Here is a 13,821-nt window from a genome sequence, read left to right as displayed (position 1 = left end):
AAAATTCGTTCGCTAAACGAGGCGCTTGAAGGTTAAAATTCATGATTTTTGCATTGCCTCAAAGAAAAATTAATAACTTTTTTGTTTATTACAATATTCTCGCTTTTCTTTCTTAGATAGTTTCAGAAGACTTAAACACGTACTTTGTATTGGGGAAATCAGGAAATGATGAAAATTGGCTAAATTAGCGCGAGTTGAAGTGAGAAAAGATTGGAATTTTTCATTTTTAAAAAATCCACTTTTTACCAATTATCTCAAAAACTACAAAACCTATAAATTTTTGCAAGAGGAAAAGAAGATGCGCCTTGAAATTCTCTACAAGTAGCAGTCTTTAAAATTGAAATTAAAAAGATTTTTAGAATTGACACTCAGGACAATACTTCTCAGGCTGAATCCGTCCGTGTCCCCTTTTGGTAGCCAGCGGTTCATTTCTTGAAAGAAATATTTTTCTAACAAAAAACAAAAAAACAAAAACAATGATTGTACTATTAATTGTGATTTTCAAAAGATTATCAACTTAAATGGACTTGTTTTCAAGCAAAGATGAACTCAAAGTTAATTTTTATTAATTTATATATGAAATATTTACTATTTAAAAATCTGATCTAAAAGTTAGGTTAGAATTCGTATTAAATTCAAATCGTCTATTATTTATATTCTGTGCATAATATGGATGAAATATGTCTCTACATACGTTAATTAAAGTTTATTTATGCTTACAATACATTAAAACTTACATTAAATAGTGAAATAATTTTTTTTTTTAATTTGATAAAAATGTATTTTTTCACTCTACAAGATGGAAATTCTACTATAAACTATTTTTTTAATGCAGATTTGTTTTTAGTATTCAGTCATTGTTTTATACTTTACAAAAGAATCGTAGAAACACTATTATGCAAAAGTTAAAATACATCTTTACAATGTTACCTACTCTTTCTACTTCCAGTTTTCGGCACCAGGTGGCGAAATGGTAGACCATCATTCCAAATGGGTCCCATAAAATCATGTCAAATCTTTCGAAATTCTAAAAAAATCTTTAGAATAAGGTGCCATTTTTTTAAATACCTTGAAATCATTAAAATCTTTGGAAGCTCCTTGAAATTGTTTAATTTTCTTGTAAATTCATTGGAATTCTTTTAAATTCCCGAAATTATATCAAATATACCTTGAAATATTGAAATCTGTCCAAATCTTTGAAATGCTTTAAACTCCCTCCATTTTTGAGAATAAATTCAGTTAAATATAAAGAAAATATTATAAAATCCCTTGAAATTCTGTAAAATCACATAAAATCTTATGATATTTCTTGAAATCCCTTAAAATATTTAAAGTTCTATGCAATCCTTGTAGGTCCTGGAAAACTCATTAAAATATCTTATTAAGAGCCTGCCAAATTTTTTAAGATTACTGAAATCCTCGAAAATCTGATAAATTCACGTGAAGTCCGTTGAAATTCTTTTAAAATTCTTTAAAATTTTTGGAAATCCTCTGAAACCTTTTTGAATCTTTTCAAATATCTCACATTAAGCCGATAAACTTGAAAAATGTTGAATGATTTTGAGGGTAATAGTAATTTAAAATAATTGTGAAAAAACGTTGTCTTTAAAGATATTCATTTTTACAGAATGGTGAAAGAAAATCAAAATATTTATCTAATTAAACCGATATTAAAGTTTTTGAGTATATACCAGATTTTAAAAGGTTACAAAATAATTCTGAAGGTTTGAAAATATTTCAAAATGTTTCAAATGTTTTACAATATTTAAAAAGATTTTGAACATTTTAAAAAGTTCTCACGGATTTAAAAGACTTGAAAAGGATTGAAAGTTTTCAAAAAGGCGTGTAAAAAATATTTCTAGGTTTTAACAAAGATTTCGAATTTCACAAAGATTTTTAAACTTTCAAAAGATTTCAAATATTTTAAATATTTTAAAAAGGATCCAGCACACCAGATGTCTAAGAAGATTTCAGTTTTAGTTTTAGAATATTTCAAAATGTTTCACTAAGATTTCAGAAATGTTTCAAAGAACTAATAAGGATTTCAAAGAGCTTATATTACACCCGATTCCTAAGATTTTATACAATTTGAAAAGGTTTCAATGAATTTGAGATTTCAAAAGATTTCACAAATATTTCAAAGATTTTATCAAAATTTTAAAAGATTTCAGAAAGATTTCAAATATTTTAATGATTTTAAATGACTACAAAGTATTTCACAAATATGTCAAAGCTTTCATAAAAATGTTATAAAGATTTAAAAATGGGTAGAGTAGACCAGATTGTAAAGATTTCGAAACGTTTAGAAGATTGTAAAAGGTTTCGAATTTGCTTAGGAGATTTCAAAAGATTTCATAAAGATTTAAATAATTTCAAACATTTTACAAAGATTTTAAAACTTTCAAAAGATTTCGAGGATCTCAAATATTTTAAAAAGGGTTCAGTACATTTTAAATCATTTAAGAATGATTTTAAATTAATAAAAAAGATTTTAGAAATATTTCACAAATAATTCAAAGAACTCATTAGGATTTCAAAAGATATAAGAAATTTCAAAGATTTCAGATAGGTTATATCACAACAGATTTCAAAGATTTTTAGCAATTTCAAAGGCTTTCAATTAGTTTGAGATTTCAAAAGATTTCATAAAGATTTCGAAATATTTCAAAACATTTCACAAATATTTTAAAGAGTTTACCAAAAGGTGTTAAAAAGTTTGCCAAGATTTTACGAAGCTTTTCAACATTTCACAAATATTTCAAAGATTTGAAAAGCATTTTTAAAGTTGTAAAAGATTTCACAAAGATTTCAAATATTTTAATGATTTCAAATGAATTCAAAGTATTACACAAATATTTGAAAGATTTCATAATAATGTAATAAAGATTTTAATAGGAGTAGAGTAGAACAGATTTTAAAGATTTAAAAACATTTAGGAGATTTTAAACGATTTCAAATTTTTTAGGAGATTTCACAAGATTTCACAAAGATTTAAATCATTTCAAACATTTCACAAGATTTTGAAACTTTCAGAATATATCGAGGATGTAAAAGATTTCAAACAGGGTATAATAAATCAGATTTCTAAGATTTCAGAACATTTCAAAGATTTGCAATGCTTTAAAAAAGTGTTCAGAAGATTTAAAAAGAGTTCGCAAAGATTTAAAATACTTTAATGATTTTAAATGAATAAAAAAAATTAAGGAAGATTTCACAAATATTTCAAATATTACATTAAAATTTCATAGATATCAAAAGAATACAAGAATTTTCATAATTTTTAGAATATTTCCAAAGATTTCATACAGCTTTCACAAATATTTCCAATATTTCAATTATTTCAAACGAATCTAAAAGATTTCACAAATATTTCAAAGAATCTATAAGGATTTCAAAAGATTTAAGCGATTCGACATTATTTTAGAAAATTTCAAAATATTTCACAAAAGTTTGAAATATTCCAGTGATTTCAAATAAATTCAACAATTAAAAAAATTTCAAAAGATATAAAAGTTTTCAAAACATTTCAAGGGTTTTAAACAATTTCGAAAGGTTTCAAGAAATTTGAAAAGATTTCATTGATTAAAAACGAACACAAAAGTTTTCAAAAACAAATATATGAAGAAAGCTGTCACAGCAATTTCAAGATGGCGCAAAGATTTTAATTACTTCAAAAGATTTCAACGAATTCACAAAGATTTCAAAAATTTCAAAGATTTCAAAGACTTTACAAAGATTTAAAAATATTCCCAAATATTTCACAAATACGACTTCGGTTCGCAAAAAATCAAGAATTTATTTATTTATGATTCTGCTTTCCTTAGAAATTGTTGGCTAGTAAAAACATGTATAACAAACAATTTTTTGATTATTTGATAATTTATTTAATTATAATTAATCAATATTAACGTTATACTATAATTTTGGATTAATGGATTTTCTATAGGGTTTATTTGTTGAAAATATTAAGGAACGGTATAAATTTACCCCCCTCCCCCTTCTAAAAGAAACTATTACGTAATTTATGGATGGCCCCAAAGAAAAAATCATTATAAACATTTTGTTTTGTAGGTGTATTTTGTACCGAACCATTCAGGATACCCTTCGCTGGAAAAGTCGAAATTTGTTGTTTCGACAAAACCGGAACGCTCACGAGCGATAATTTAGTTGTAGAAGGCATAGCTGGAGTAGAGTAAGTATTCAATTTTTTATTTATTTTTTCGAAATTTCCTTTTTCGGCATTTCCTTTTTTGATCGATAATAATTGTAATGATGGTTCTATCTTTCAGTGGTAAATCAAAAGTGACGGAATTATCTGACGCTCCCATAGAGAGCGTTCAAGTTTTAGCAACGTGTCATTCTTTAGTTCAATTAGACGACGGAATAGTTGGAGATCCTTTAGAAAAAGCTACTTTAAAAGCCGTTAACTGGAATCTAACAAAAAGTAAATATTAAACATTTCTCTTTCAATTTATCTCTGAAATTTCAAAAAAAAAAGAAAAAAGAAGGCATTATCAACCCAAAAAGATGAGTTCTCAACAAAAACAGAAATCTTATTACATTTTTAACAAAATAGTTGAATTATCAATTGAGTAAATTAATTTTTTTCAGAAAAAAAAAGAATTTTTAACAAATGACATTAATTTTCAAGTAAATACTTTTAACAATGGATTTGATAGTACACAATTCATTTTCTTCATTTTTTAAGTATATATTTTTCTTCCTAAATTTTTTAAACTGAATAGTTCAATTTCTGAATCAAAAAATATAAACCTTTTACAAAAATATGAGTAGTAAAATTTGAGAATTAATTTTCATTTAAAAAAACAAACTTTTTTTTCACAGAAAAGGTTTAATTTTGTGCCAAAGATTGAATTTTTCAGCCAAATTGTTTTATTTTCGAACCAAAACTACGAATTTTCATTAAACTCGTAAATTTTCAACCCGGGAATACGAATTTTCAATAAAAAAGTTAATTTGAAACCAATTAGTTGAATTTTGAACAAAATATTTCACGTTCAATTTAAAAGATTACTGTTTAACAAACAAGCAAAAAAGAATTTTAACTAAGATTATGAATATTCGACCAAAAAATAGTTGATGTTTAAAAACATATATGATAATTAAAAATAAAAACAGTTGGATTTAACCAACAACGACAATTTTTCAACAAAATAAAAATTTTCTAAATTGTTAAATTTTCTATCAAATTCTTCTATTTTCGAGCACAAACTGTGAATTTTCTTTAAAACAGTTGAATTTACAACCTGTGAATATGAATTTTCAACAAAATAGTTAACTTTTAACCAATTACTTGAACATGCCACCAAGTAGTTGAATTTTCAGTTTAAAAATCTTCAACCAAAAAAAAAAAAAGATCTTTGAAGAAAGTATTTCAACTTTTAACCTGGGGTTGAATTTTCAACCTAAAAAGATGAATTTTTAACAAAATGGTTGAATTTTAGGTCTGCAAAATTACTTTTTAGCTAACAAACAAAAAATAATTTCAATGAAAAATGTAATAGTTGATATTTCAACAAAAACCATGTTAATTAAAAATAAAAAAACAGTTGGATTTAACCAACAAAGCCAATTTTTCAACAAAATATAATTTTTTTTAGTAATTAAATTGTCTACCAAACTGTTTAATGTTGGAGCCAAAACTATGATTTTTCTTTAAAAACATTTGAATTTTCAATTCGAGAATATTAATTTTCAACAAAGAATTACATTTTTAGCCAATTAGTTGAATTTTCAACCTAAAAAGATGAATTTTCGAAAAATACTTCATTTTCGACCAAAAAATTGATTTGCTACCTAAGCACGCATTTTCAATTACATTTCTACAGAAAGAGATAAATTTTCAAACCAAAAAGATGGATTTTTAACAGAATAGTTTAATTTTTAACAACAAAAATGTGGGTTGGTCAAGAAAGAAAAAAATTGTTGTAAATAAAAAATTTTTATTAATAAAGTATTTCAACTTTTAACCTAAAAAGATGGATTTTCAACAAAACACTTGATTTTTAACAAACAAAAAAAATGATTTTCTACCTAAAGGACCCATTTTCAATTGAATTTCTACAGAAAGAGATAAATTTTCAAACCAAAAAGATGAATTTTCAACAAAATAGTTTAATTTTCAACAGCAAAAATGTAGTTTGTCTAGAAAGAAAAAAATTGTAATCCAGTTGAATTTGTACGTAAAAAAAAATTTAACCAAGAAGTATGATTTCCTGACCAAATTTTTTAAAATTTCAACCAAGTTATTCAAGTTTGAACCCAATAATAAAATTTTTTATACAACATGATATAATATTTATTAATAATAAATGTATCGTCTTTAAATTTGCTATTATTTTAATTTAAAATTATATTTCTGTATGTGCAATTCTAAAAAAGTTTAATCTTTGAGGCCTTGAAACTAAAGTTTCTTCTTAAATTAATTTTTAGATTAATTTTTAGAGGTTTCGAACTTTTAATTTCACAATACTGTAGTTTCGAATTCAAATATTCAAAATTACAGGACCATTTCGCATCTGGAATATTTCAAAATTTCATATTAAAAGCCTTGATAGTCAGTTCTAAATGCACTACTTTTAGATGGAAATATAAAGGAACTTCGAATTGAAAACCTTGAAATTGTGCAATTTAAAAAAATGCATGCATATTATATAGCAGCAATATTATTTTGTATTATTTTTAAAAAAATTTAATTTTAAATGTAGATCTTAAAATTGTCCGACTTTTAGTTAAAGATTTAAACAAATAAATCATTTTTAATTGAAAACAATTGGATTCGAAAATTTCTAGAATGAATAATAATTTTAAAGGAAGATTTAAAATTAAAAAATTGAATTTAATGTAAAAAAAGATGAAAATTAAACTATCTGAACTTGATACATCAATAAATGGATGATTTCGGTCATTTTAAATTGTTATAATTTTAGATTTTTGAATTTTCATGATGAACGCTAAATTCGTCATTTTTCATTTTCATAGATTTTAATTTTGCAATTACAATTGAAATGCTGCTTGAATTTTTGAAAGTTTAATTAAAAATTTAAAAGCTATCAATTTTCAAGCGATTTAAATTTCATTCAAATAATTGAAGTTTTAAAGAGTTTGTGTATGAAAAAGTTTTCATATCACTATTTCTGGTGACTACAATTTTCTTCAGTTTAAAATTACGTTTTCATTCGCTCAAGTATTATCGTTTCGGAGTTTTAATCATATAAGAAAATTTTTAATCAAAAATATGAAATTTCTACAGAAAGAGATACATGTTTGTAAACTAAAAAGATGAAACTCTAACAGAATAGTTGAAATTTTAACAAAAAAATATTGTTAGTCAAGAAAGGAGAAAATTGTAATCCAGTTGTTGAATTTGAAAACCAAAAAGAACGCTTTTCAAACAATACAAAATTATTGAATTTTCAAACAAAGTAATTTAATTTTTAACAAAATATTAACACATTTTATCAAAAAAAAAACGAATTCTTTAAAGTCACTAAAATCTATGGAAATTTTTTAAAATCCTTTAAAAATAAACTTTAAAATCCCGTCAAATCCCTAGTTATTCCTTAAAATCACTTGAACTCTTAGAAATTCTGTAAGATTTCTTTATAATCCTTAAAGTCTTCCGAATTTTTAAAAAAACCCTTCAACTTCTTTACAATCATTTTAAATCTTTCGAAGTGTCTCGAAATTGACTTAAATTAAGTCAAATCTCTTAAAATCCTTCAAATTTTCTTAAATTCCTTTAAATCTCTTAAAAACCCTTAAAATCTTTAAATTTTTTCAAATTCAATAAAATCTTTTTTAATGACTTTTCAATAAGCGACTTTCTTTAAATTCATTGAAACTGTCTTAACATTTTATAAAATCTCTTTTAAATCATTCAATATTTTTGAACTATTTTTGGATTATTTTTAAATCCTTTAAAAAGAAAATGTAAGATTCCGCCAAGTCCCTAGCATTTCAAATCCTTAAAATCACTTCAGTTCTTAGAAATCTTTGAACGCCTTCAAATTTTTTTTAACACCCTTCAACTTCTTTGAAATCATTAATAAAATTTTAAAATTGACTAAAATTAATTAAAATCTCTTAAAATCCTTAAATATTTTTAAACTCCTTAAAATCTCTTGAAAATCCTTAAATCATCGCATTTTTTTTAAATCCCTTGAAGTCTCTTAAAATTTATTAAAACCTTTTTAAATAACTTTTTGAATAGTTTTAAAATCGTTTAAATCACTAAAAAAGTCATAAAATCTTTTAAAAAGTCTTGTAAATCGTGAAACGTTTTTGAAATATTTTTAAATCCTTTAGAAGAAAATCTTAAAATCCCGTCAATTCCCTATAGTTAATTCCTTAAAATCACTTGAATTTTCAAAAATTCTGTAAGTTTTTTTGTTTGAAAATCCTTTTACTCCTCCGAATTTTCTTCATGTTCCTTCAACTTCTTTCAAATTGTAAAAAATGTACAAACTTGTGTACAGTTAATTAAAATTCTTTGAATTTTCTTAAATTCCTTAAAATATTAACAAAATTACATCCCTTGAAATCTCTTCAAATTCATTAAAAAATTTTAAAATAACTTTTCAGCAACTCGCTTGACGTGCTTCGAAATCACCTAAACTGCCATAAAATTTGATCAAATCTCTTGCAAATCTTTGAACCTTTTTGGATTCTTTAAAAAATCTTGCAAATTCCTTCAAAATCGTTCAATTTTTCTGCATTTTTTAAAAATCCTTTTAAATTTTTTGAAATCATTAAAAATCTCTTAGTTTGCCCTCTTTTCCTGAAATTTCTCTTTTTTCCTATTCTCAATGAATTTCCAGTTTTTCCCTTTTCTCTTTAAATATACGATATTTGAAAATACAGTATTTGTATTGCACGAAATATTTTCTGAAATTAGTCAATGTATCCATGACTGAATAATAATATGCAATTCAACATAGAATGGGAGCAGTTAAAAAATATATAATACCTTTTAAATAATTATTAGAAGGTGAACTCTTTTTAGTTGAAATAAATAAATTTAAATACCTAATTAAAAAATATAATATTCCAAATTCATCAACTACAATGTTAAATGTTTTAACATGAGCAATTTTTAATTTGAGTTTAAGAGCACTGAATAGTAGGGCGGAGTGAAAATGCTAAAATAAATCAAATCTTTTGTGCCGTGAAGGAAAAAACTAGTTTATTTAGTTTATTTATTTTATAAGGTAGATTTTTTTATTTAAAAAATTTTAAGTTGTAAAATTGAAAACGAGAACAGACGCTATTAACCCATTTCCAATTTTTTTTCTTGTTTGGATGTCAACCCACAAATTCTATAAATTGCATATAAAAATGGTATATTTAATTAATTTAATTATTTGTCTGGCTGTTTTTATATTACGTGAATGGTTTTCTAACGCCCTAAGTACATGCAATTAAAAAAAAAATATCAGGTTGGCCACCAACCTGGGAAAAACTTGCACATGGAGAAACCCGTGATAAAGCCTGGAGTGAAATATCACACCTGGAGATTTCCTGTATTTTATAATTTGCGCATTTTGTAATTCTTGAAAGTTCTTAACTAGAAATTATATAATTTTTAAAGTGTTTAGAATAATTAAACTTTAAAGGCTTACAATATTTGTCGCATTATTTAAAATTCTGCAATTTGTAATGGTGAAAGTAACAATGACTTTTGATTTTTAAAAAATCACATCTTTTAGTAAAAAAAAACCTATTCAGTCCTTTTAAATATCATTTGGTACTACATATTATACTTATTAATAATATATATTTAGATTGATTTATGGAAGTTTGGAATTTTTAATTTCGATATATTGTTGTTTCAAATTGAAATATTCAAAATTTTAGGACCATTTCGCTATTAAATATTTCGAAATTTTATATTAAAGGCCTTGATAGTCAGTTTTGCGTTTAATAATTTTGGATGTAAATATAAAGCAATTTTCGATTGTTTTGTATTCTTTATCTTAATTTTTAATTTTATATTTAAGATCTTAAAATTCTTTGATTCTTAGTTGAAAATTTAAACAAATAAGTCATTGAAAATTGAAAAATACTTTATATTTGGAAAATTACTAGGATGAATGATAATTCTAAAGGAATATTTGAAATAAAAAAAAAATTAAAAATTGAGTTTAGAATAAAAAAGGATGGAAATTAATCTATCTGAAATTGATGCATCAGTAAAAGGACACTTTCGGTAATTACAGTGTTAGATTTCTGAATTTTTATTAATAGCACTGCATTTTTAATTTTTTGCTTTTTAAGGTTTTAATTTTCAGTTAAAATTGAATTGGTTAAATTTTGGAAAGTATTATGAGCAATTTGAAAATTATTAATTTTTAAGCGATTTTAATTTAATTACAATAATTAAAATTTTAAAGTGTTTGGATATAAGAGAGTTTCAATAACACAATGTTTGGTGACTAAAATTTTTTTCAGTTTTAAATGAAATTCTCATTCGTTTAAGTTTCAACGTTTGGGAGTATACATTTTTTTATTTTTAACGTTTCCCATTTAAAATGACTATATATATATTTCAAAAGTTTTTTATTTTAAATAATTTAATTCAATTTTTATTTTAGAACTTTGAATTCAAATTTAAAAGTCTTCAATCTTTAATTGTTTATTTTGAACGCTTTTAATTGTAAATTTAAACGTTTTTACATTGTCATATTTTCAAGTTTTTAATCTATGATCATTCTAATTTCGTGATTCTCCAAATCAAATAACAATTCTTTAATTTTTAGCGTTTCGACTTAGAAATGATACATTTCAACTCCTTTCTCTTTTTAAATTGTTCGAAATTGTTGGTATATATTTTTAAATTTCAAAAGCTTGCAATTCGAAATTATTCATTATTAACTATTATTTCAAAAATATTTTTAAAAACCTTATATTATATTATTATATTATAGCATTTTCTGCTAGTGTGTAATAAAACGCTTATCTGTACTTTCCTTTATTAGATATAACAATTTCATTATCCTTCTTATTATATAATTTAAAAATCAATTAATTTCTTGCAAAAAGGTTTGCTAACATTTATCGACTTCCGCAATGTATAATATATGTGAAACAATCGTGGGTTTAGCAAAGAAAGTTAATGTTTGTATAAACCGGGAGAAATCATGAATATTCACCGTGAGAACCGGGAGAAAACCGGGAGACAAAAATTAAGAAAAACAACGGCCACCCTGTATATCTTTAACGGTAGCAATATTTGATAAATTATTTAAAAATTCAACATTTCTCATAAAAAGAATGTTCTTTTCGACATGTAAAAATAAATGTTTAATCGTTCCCCTTTTTCGTAAAAAAATGACCCTTATTTACACTACTTTTGTCCTCTCAAGTGAGTTCAAGGCCTGTAAATAATTTGTCTTTCCAGGCGAGGCAGTAATTCCGAAAAAGGGCAAATCCCCAGTTTTAAAAATCGTCCAACGTCATCATTTTTCCTCCGCTCTGAAGAGGATGTGCGTCGTCTCTGGATATTCCGGATCCACGGAAGTTCAGTACATCGTGACAGTGAAAGGAGCGCCGGAAACGCTGAAAGCGATGTTCACTTCAGTGCCGGAAAATTACGAAGAAACATATTTGTCACTCTCTCGGCGGGGTGCAAGAGTTTTGGCTTTGGGACATCGTAAAATACCGGGTTCCTTGTCGCCCCAGGACTTGAGGAAATTGTCGCGAGATGAACTGGAGAGTGATTTGAATTTCGCGGGATTTGTGATTATTAGTTGTCCGCTGAAACCGGATTCGAAGGCGGTGATTAAGGAAATTCAGAATGCGACACATTCTGTGGTTATGATTACTGGGGACAATCCGCTCACTGCGTGCCATGTTAGTCGGGAACTTCATTTTACGAGAAAACCGGTGACTCTAATTTTAACGGAAGTTGAGGGATCGTGGCTGTGGCAAAGTGTGGAAGGTACTGTTCAGATTGGCCTCTTCTCGAGGGAAGGAAGTTTGAAGAAAAAGAAGATTTGGGAAGTTTATGCGCTCTGCGTCACCGGCGAGGTTCGTATTTTTCTTTCTATTTTTAATTAGTTAATTAATTTGCAAAATTATATCCTTTAAAGCAATTTTAAGCCAGAAACATAAAAAATTTAACGATTACATTTTTTTATAAACTGAACACTTCTTAAATTAAAAGTTAAATTAGTTATATTTTAAATGGTTAAAAATCCTTAAAATGCTTCCAAATTTTATTTGAAAATTTTGAAAGATCTACATCTTGTTTACATTTTTTTTCAATTTTTTTCAATTATTTCAGAACTTCTAAACATCATTTAAAATGATTTTTTTTTCAATTTTTTTTTAGTTATGCCAAATTAAATACATTTCCTTAAAATATCCAATTTCCATAGGAATTTTTTTAAATCTTATGAAGCCATTCCAAATTCTTAAAAATCTTTTAAATTTTTTGTTCGAAATCTGCCAAAATCTATATTTTGGCGGTACACTTACACACTTCGTTTAAATTATTTCAAATAATTTAAAATTTTAAATGAAATTTTAATTTTTTTAAACTTCTAAGTATTTCTTCAACTGTCTTGAATTTTTTAAAGAATAATATATTGTTGTTATTTGTACATTGAGGCTAAAAAATTTGACTTATAAATTAATTTTTTTTAAATAGAACAATTCAAATATAACGTATAAAATTTTGTTTTTAATATTCAACTAAAATTACTTATTTTAAATAAACAGTCAGATATTTCTAAATATTAAGTCATTCTCATTTTTCCTAATTAAAAAATTTCAAATTGAATGGTTTAAAAATGGAATATTTTAGACTGAAATAATATTTGAAATTTAATAAAAAGCCTTTGCTTATGAATATATTATTTTCAAGTTATTTTAAAATTGAAAATAGTTTATAAGGTTTTAATCAGACGTTTACATTTGTTTGGCTGATAAGGCTTCCAATTGAAATAGTTTACCTAATTTTTGACGTTAGAAACGGGAATTTTTAAAATTGCGAACTGATTTCGAATCGTCTTGTAAAATTAATTATTATTCACTTTAAGAATTTTAAAGAAAAGTTTAATTTTAAAAATCATTATTAATTTATAGTCACAGTTGAACAGATATTTCTGTAAAAAAAAAGATGTTTCTTCACCTTATAAGATGTAAATTTCATCTATCAACCTTTGTTTCTAATAAATACTTACTTTTAGTATCCAAAAAATACTTTAAACTCCACAACAAAAATCGTTAAAGAACTTTTATGCAAAAGCTAATGTAAAACTTTAAAATCTTACCTATTATTTCTAGTTCGTATTTTTGTCACCAGGTGGCGTAGCGCAGTTTAATTATTCCCAATATTCAAGATTTGGGCCCCGTTAACCTATGTGCACCTCATAATAATTTTTTTATTTAATTAATACTGATAAAATGATCAAAGGATTTAAAATATTTTTATATATTTTTTCAAATTCCTTGACATTTTCAAGAATTTTAGAAAATTTTCAGGGATTTCAAATATTTTAGGGTATAAATTTATCCTGAATTCTTTAAAAAAAATTTAATTCCCCTACCGAAAAGAATCTTTGAGTATATACTAAAAATTCTTTAGGTCAAAGAAGCTCAGAGAAATTCTCCGCAGGCACTCAGGTAGATATTTTTAAAGGTCCAGGAAGCTCGTTTAAATGGTCTAAAGGCTTCAAAATATCCTTTCTGAAATTTAAATAAGAATACGATCATAAATAACAAGCAGAGAGGCTATCTCAATAGGGTAGCCGACACTCAAGGGTCCTTTGTTAAGCTTTCGGATTAAAATTTAGAAGT

The 13,821-nt window shown here is 24.9% G+C and overlaps 1 protein-coding gene across 1 annotated transcript in view; it reads left to right on the top strand.

Annotated features, from left to right (window-relative positions):
• The window catches only part of LOC117179399 (manganese-transporting ATPase 13A1), a 73,406-nt gene that overhangs the window by 22,197 nt on the left and 37,388 nt on the right, over positions 1 to 13,821 (top strand). The window contains exons 7-9 of the mRNA XM_033371150.1: positions 4,072 to 4,192; positions 4,290 to 4,444; positions 11,420 to 12,052. Coding sequence (XP_033227041.1) covers positions 4,072 to 4,192; positions 4,290 to 4,444; positions 11,420 to 12,052 — 909 coding nt within the window. The remainder of the gene's footprint in view (positions 1 to 4,071; positions 4,193 to 4,289; positions 4,445 to 11,419; positions 12,053 to 13,821) is intronic.

Source organism: Belonocnema kinseyi, chromosome 1 (assembly GCF_010883055.1).
Source record: "Belonocnema kinseyi isolate 2016_QV_RU_SX_M_011 chromosome 1, B_treatae_v1, whole genome shotgun sequence".
NCBI lineage: Eukaryota > Metazoa > Arthropoda > Insecta > Hymenoptera > Cynipidae > Belonocnema > Belonocnema kinseyi.
The sequence above is the reverse complement of the archived record's forward strand: the minus strand, read 5'-3'. Positions and strand labels throughout refer to the sequence as shown.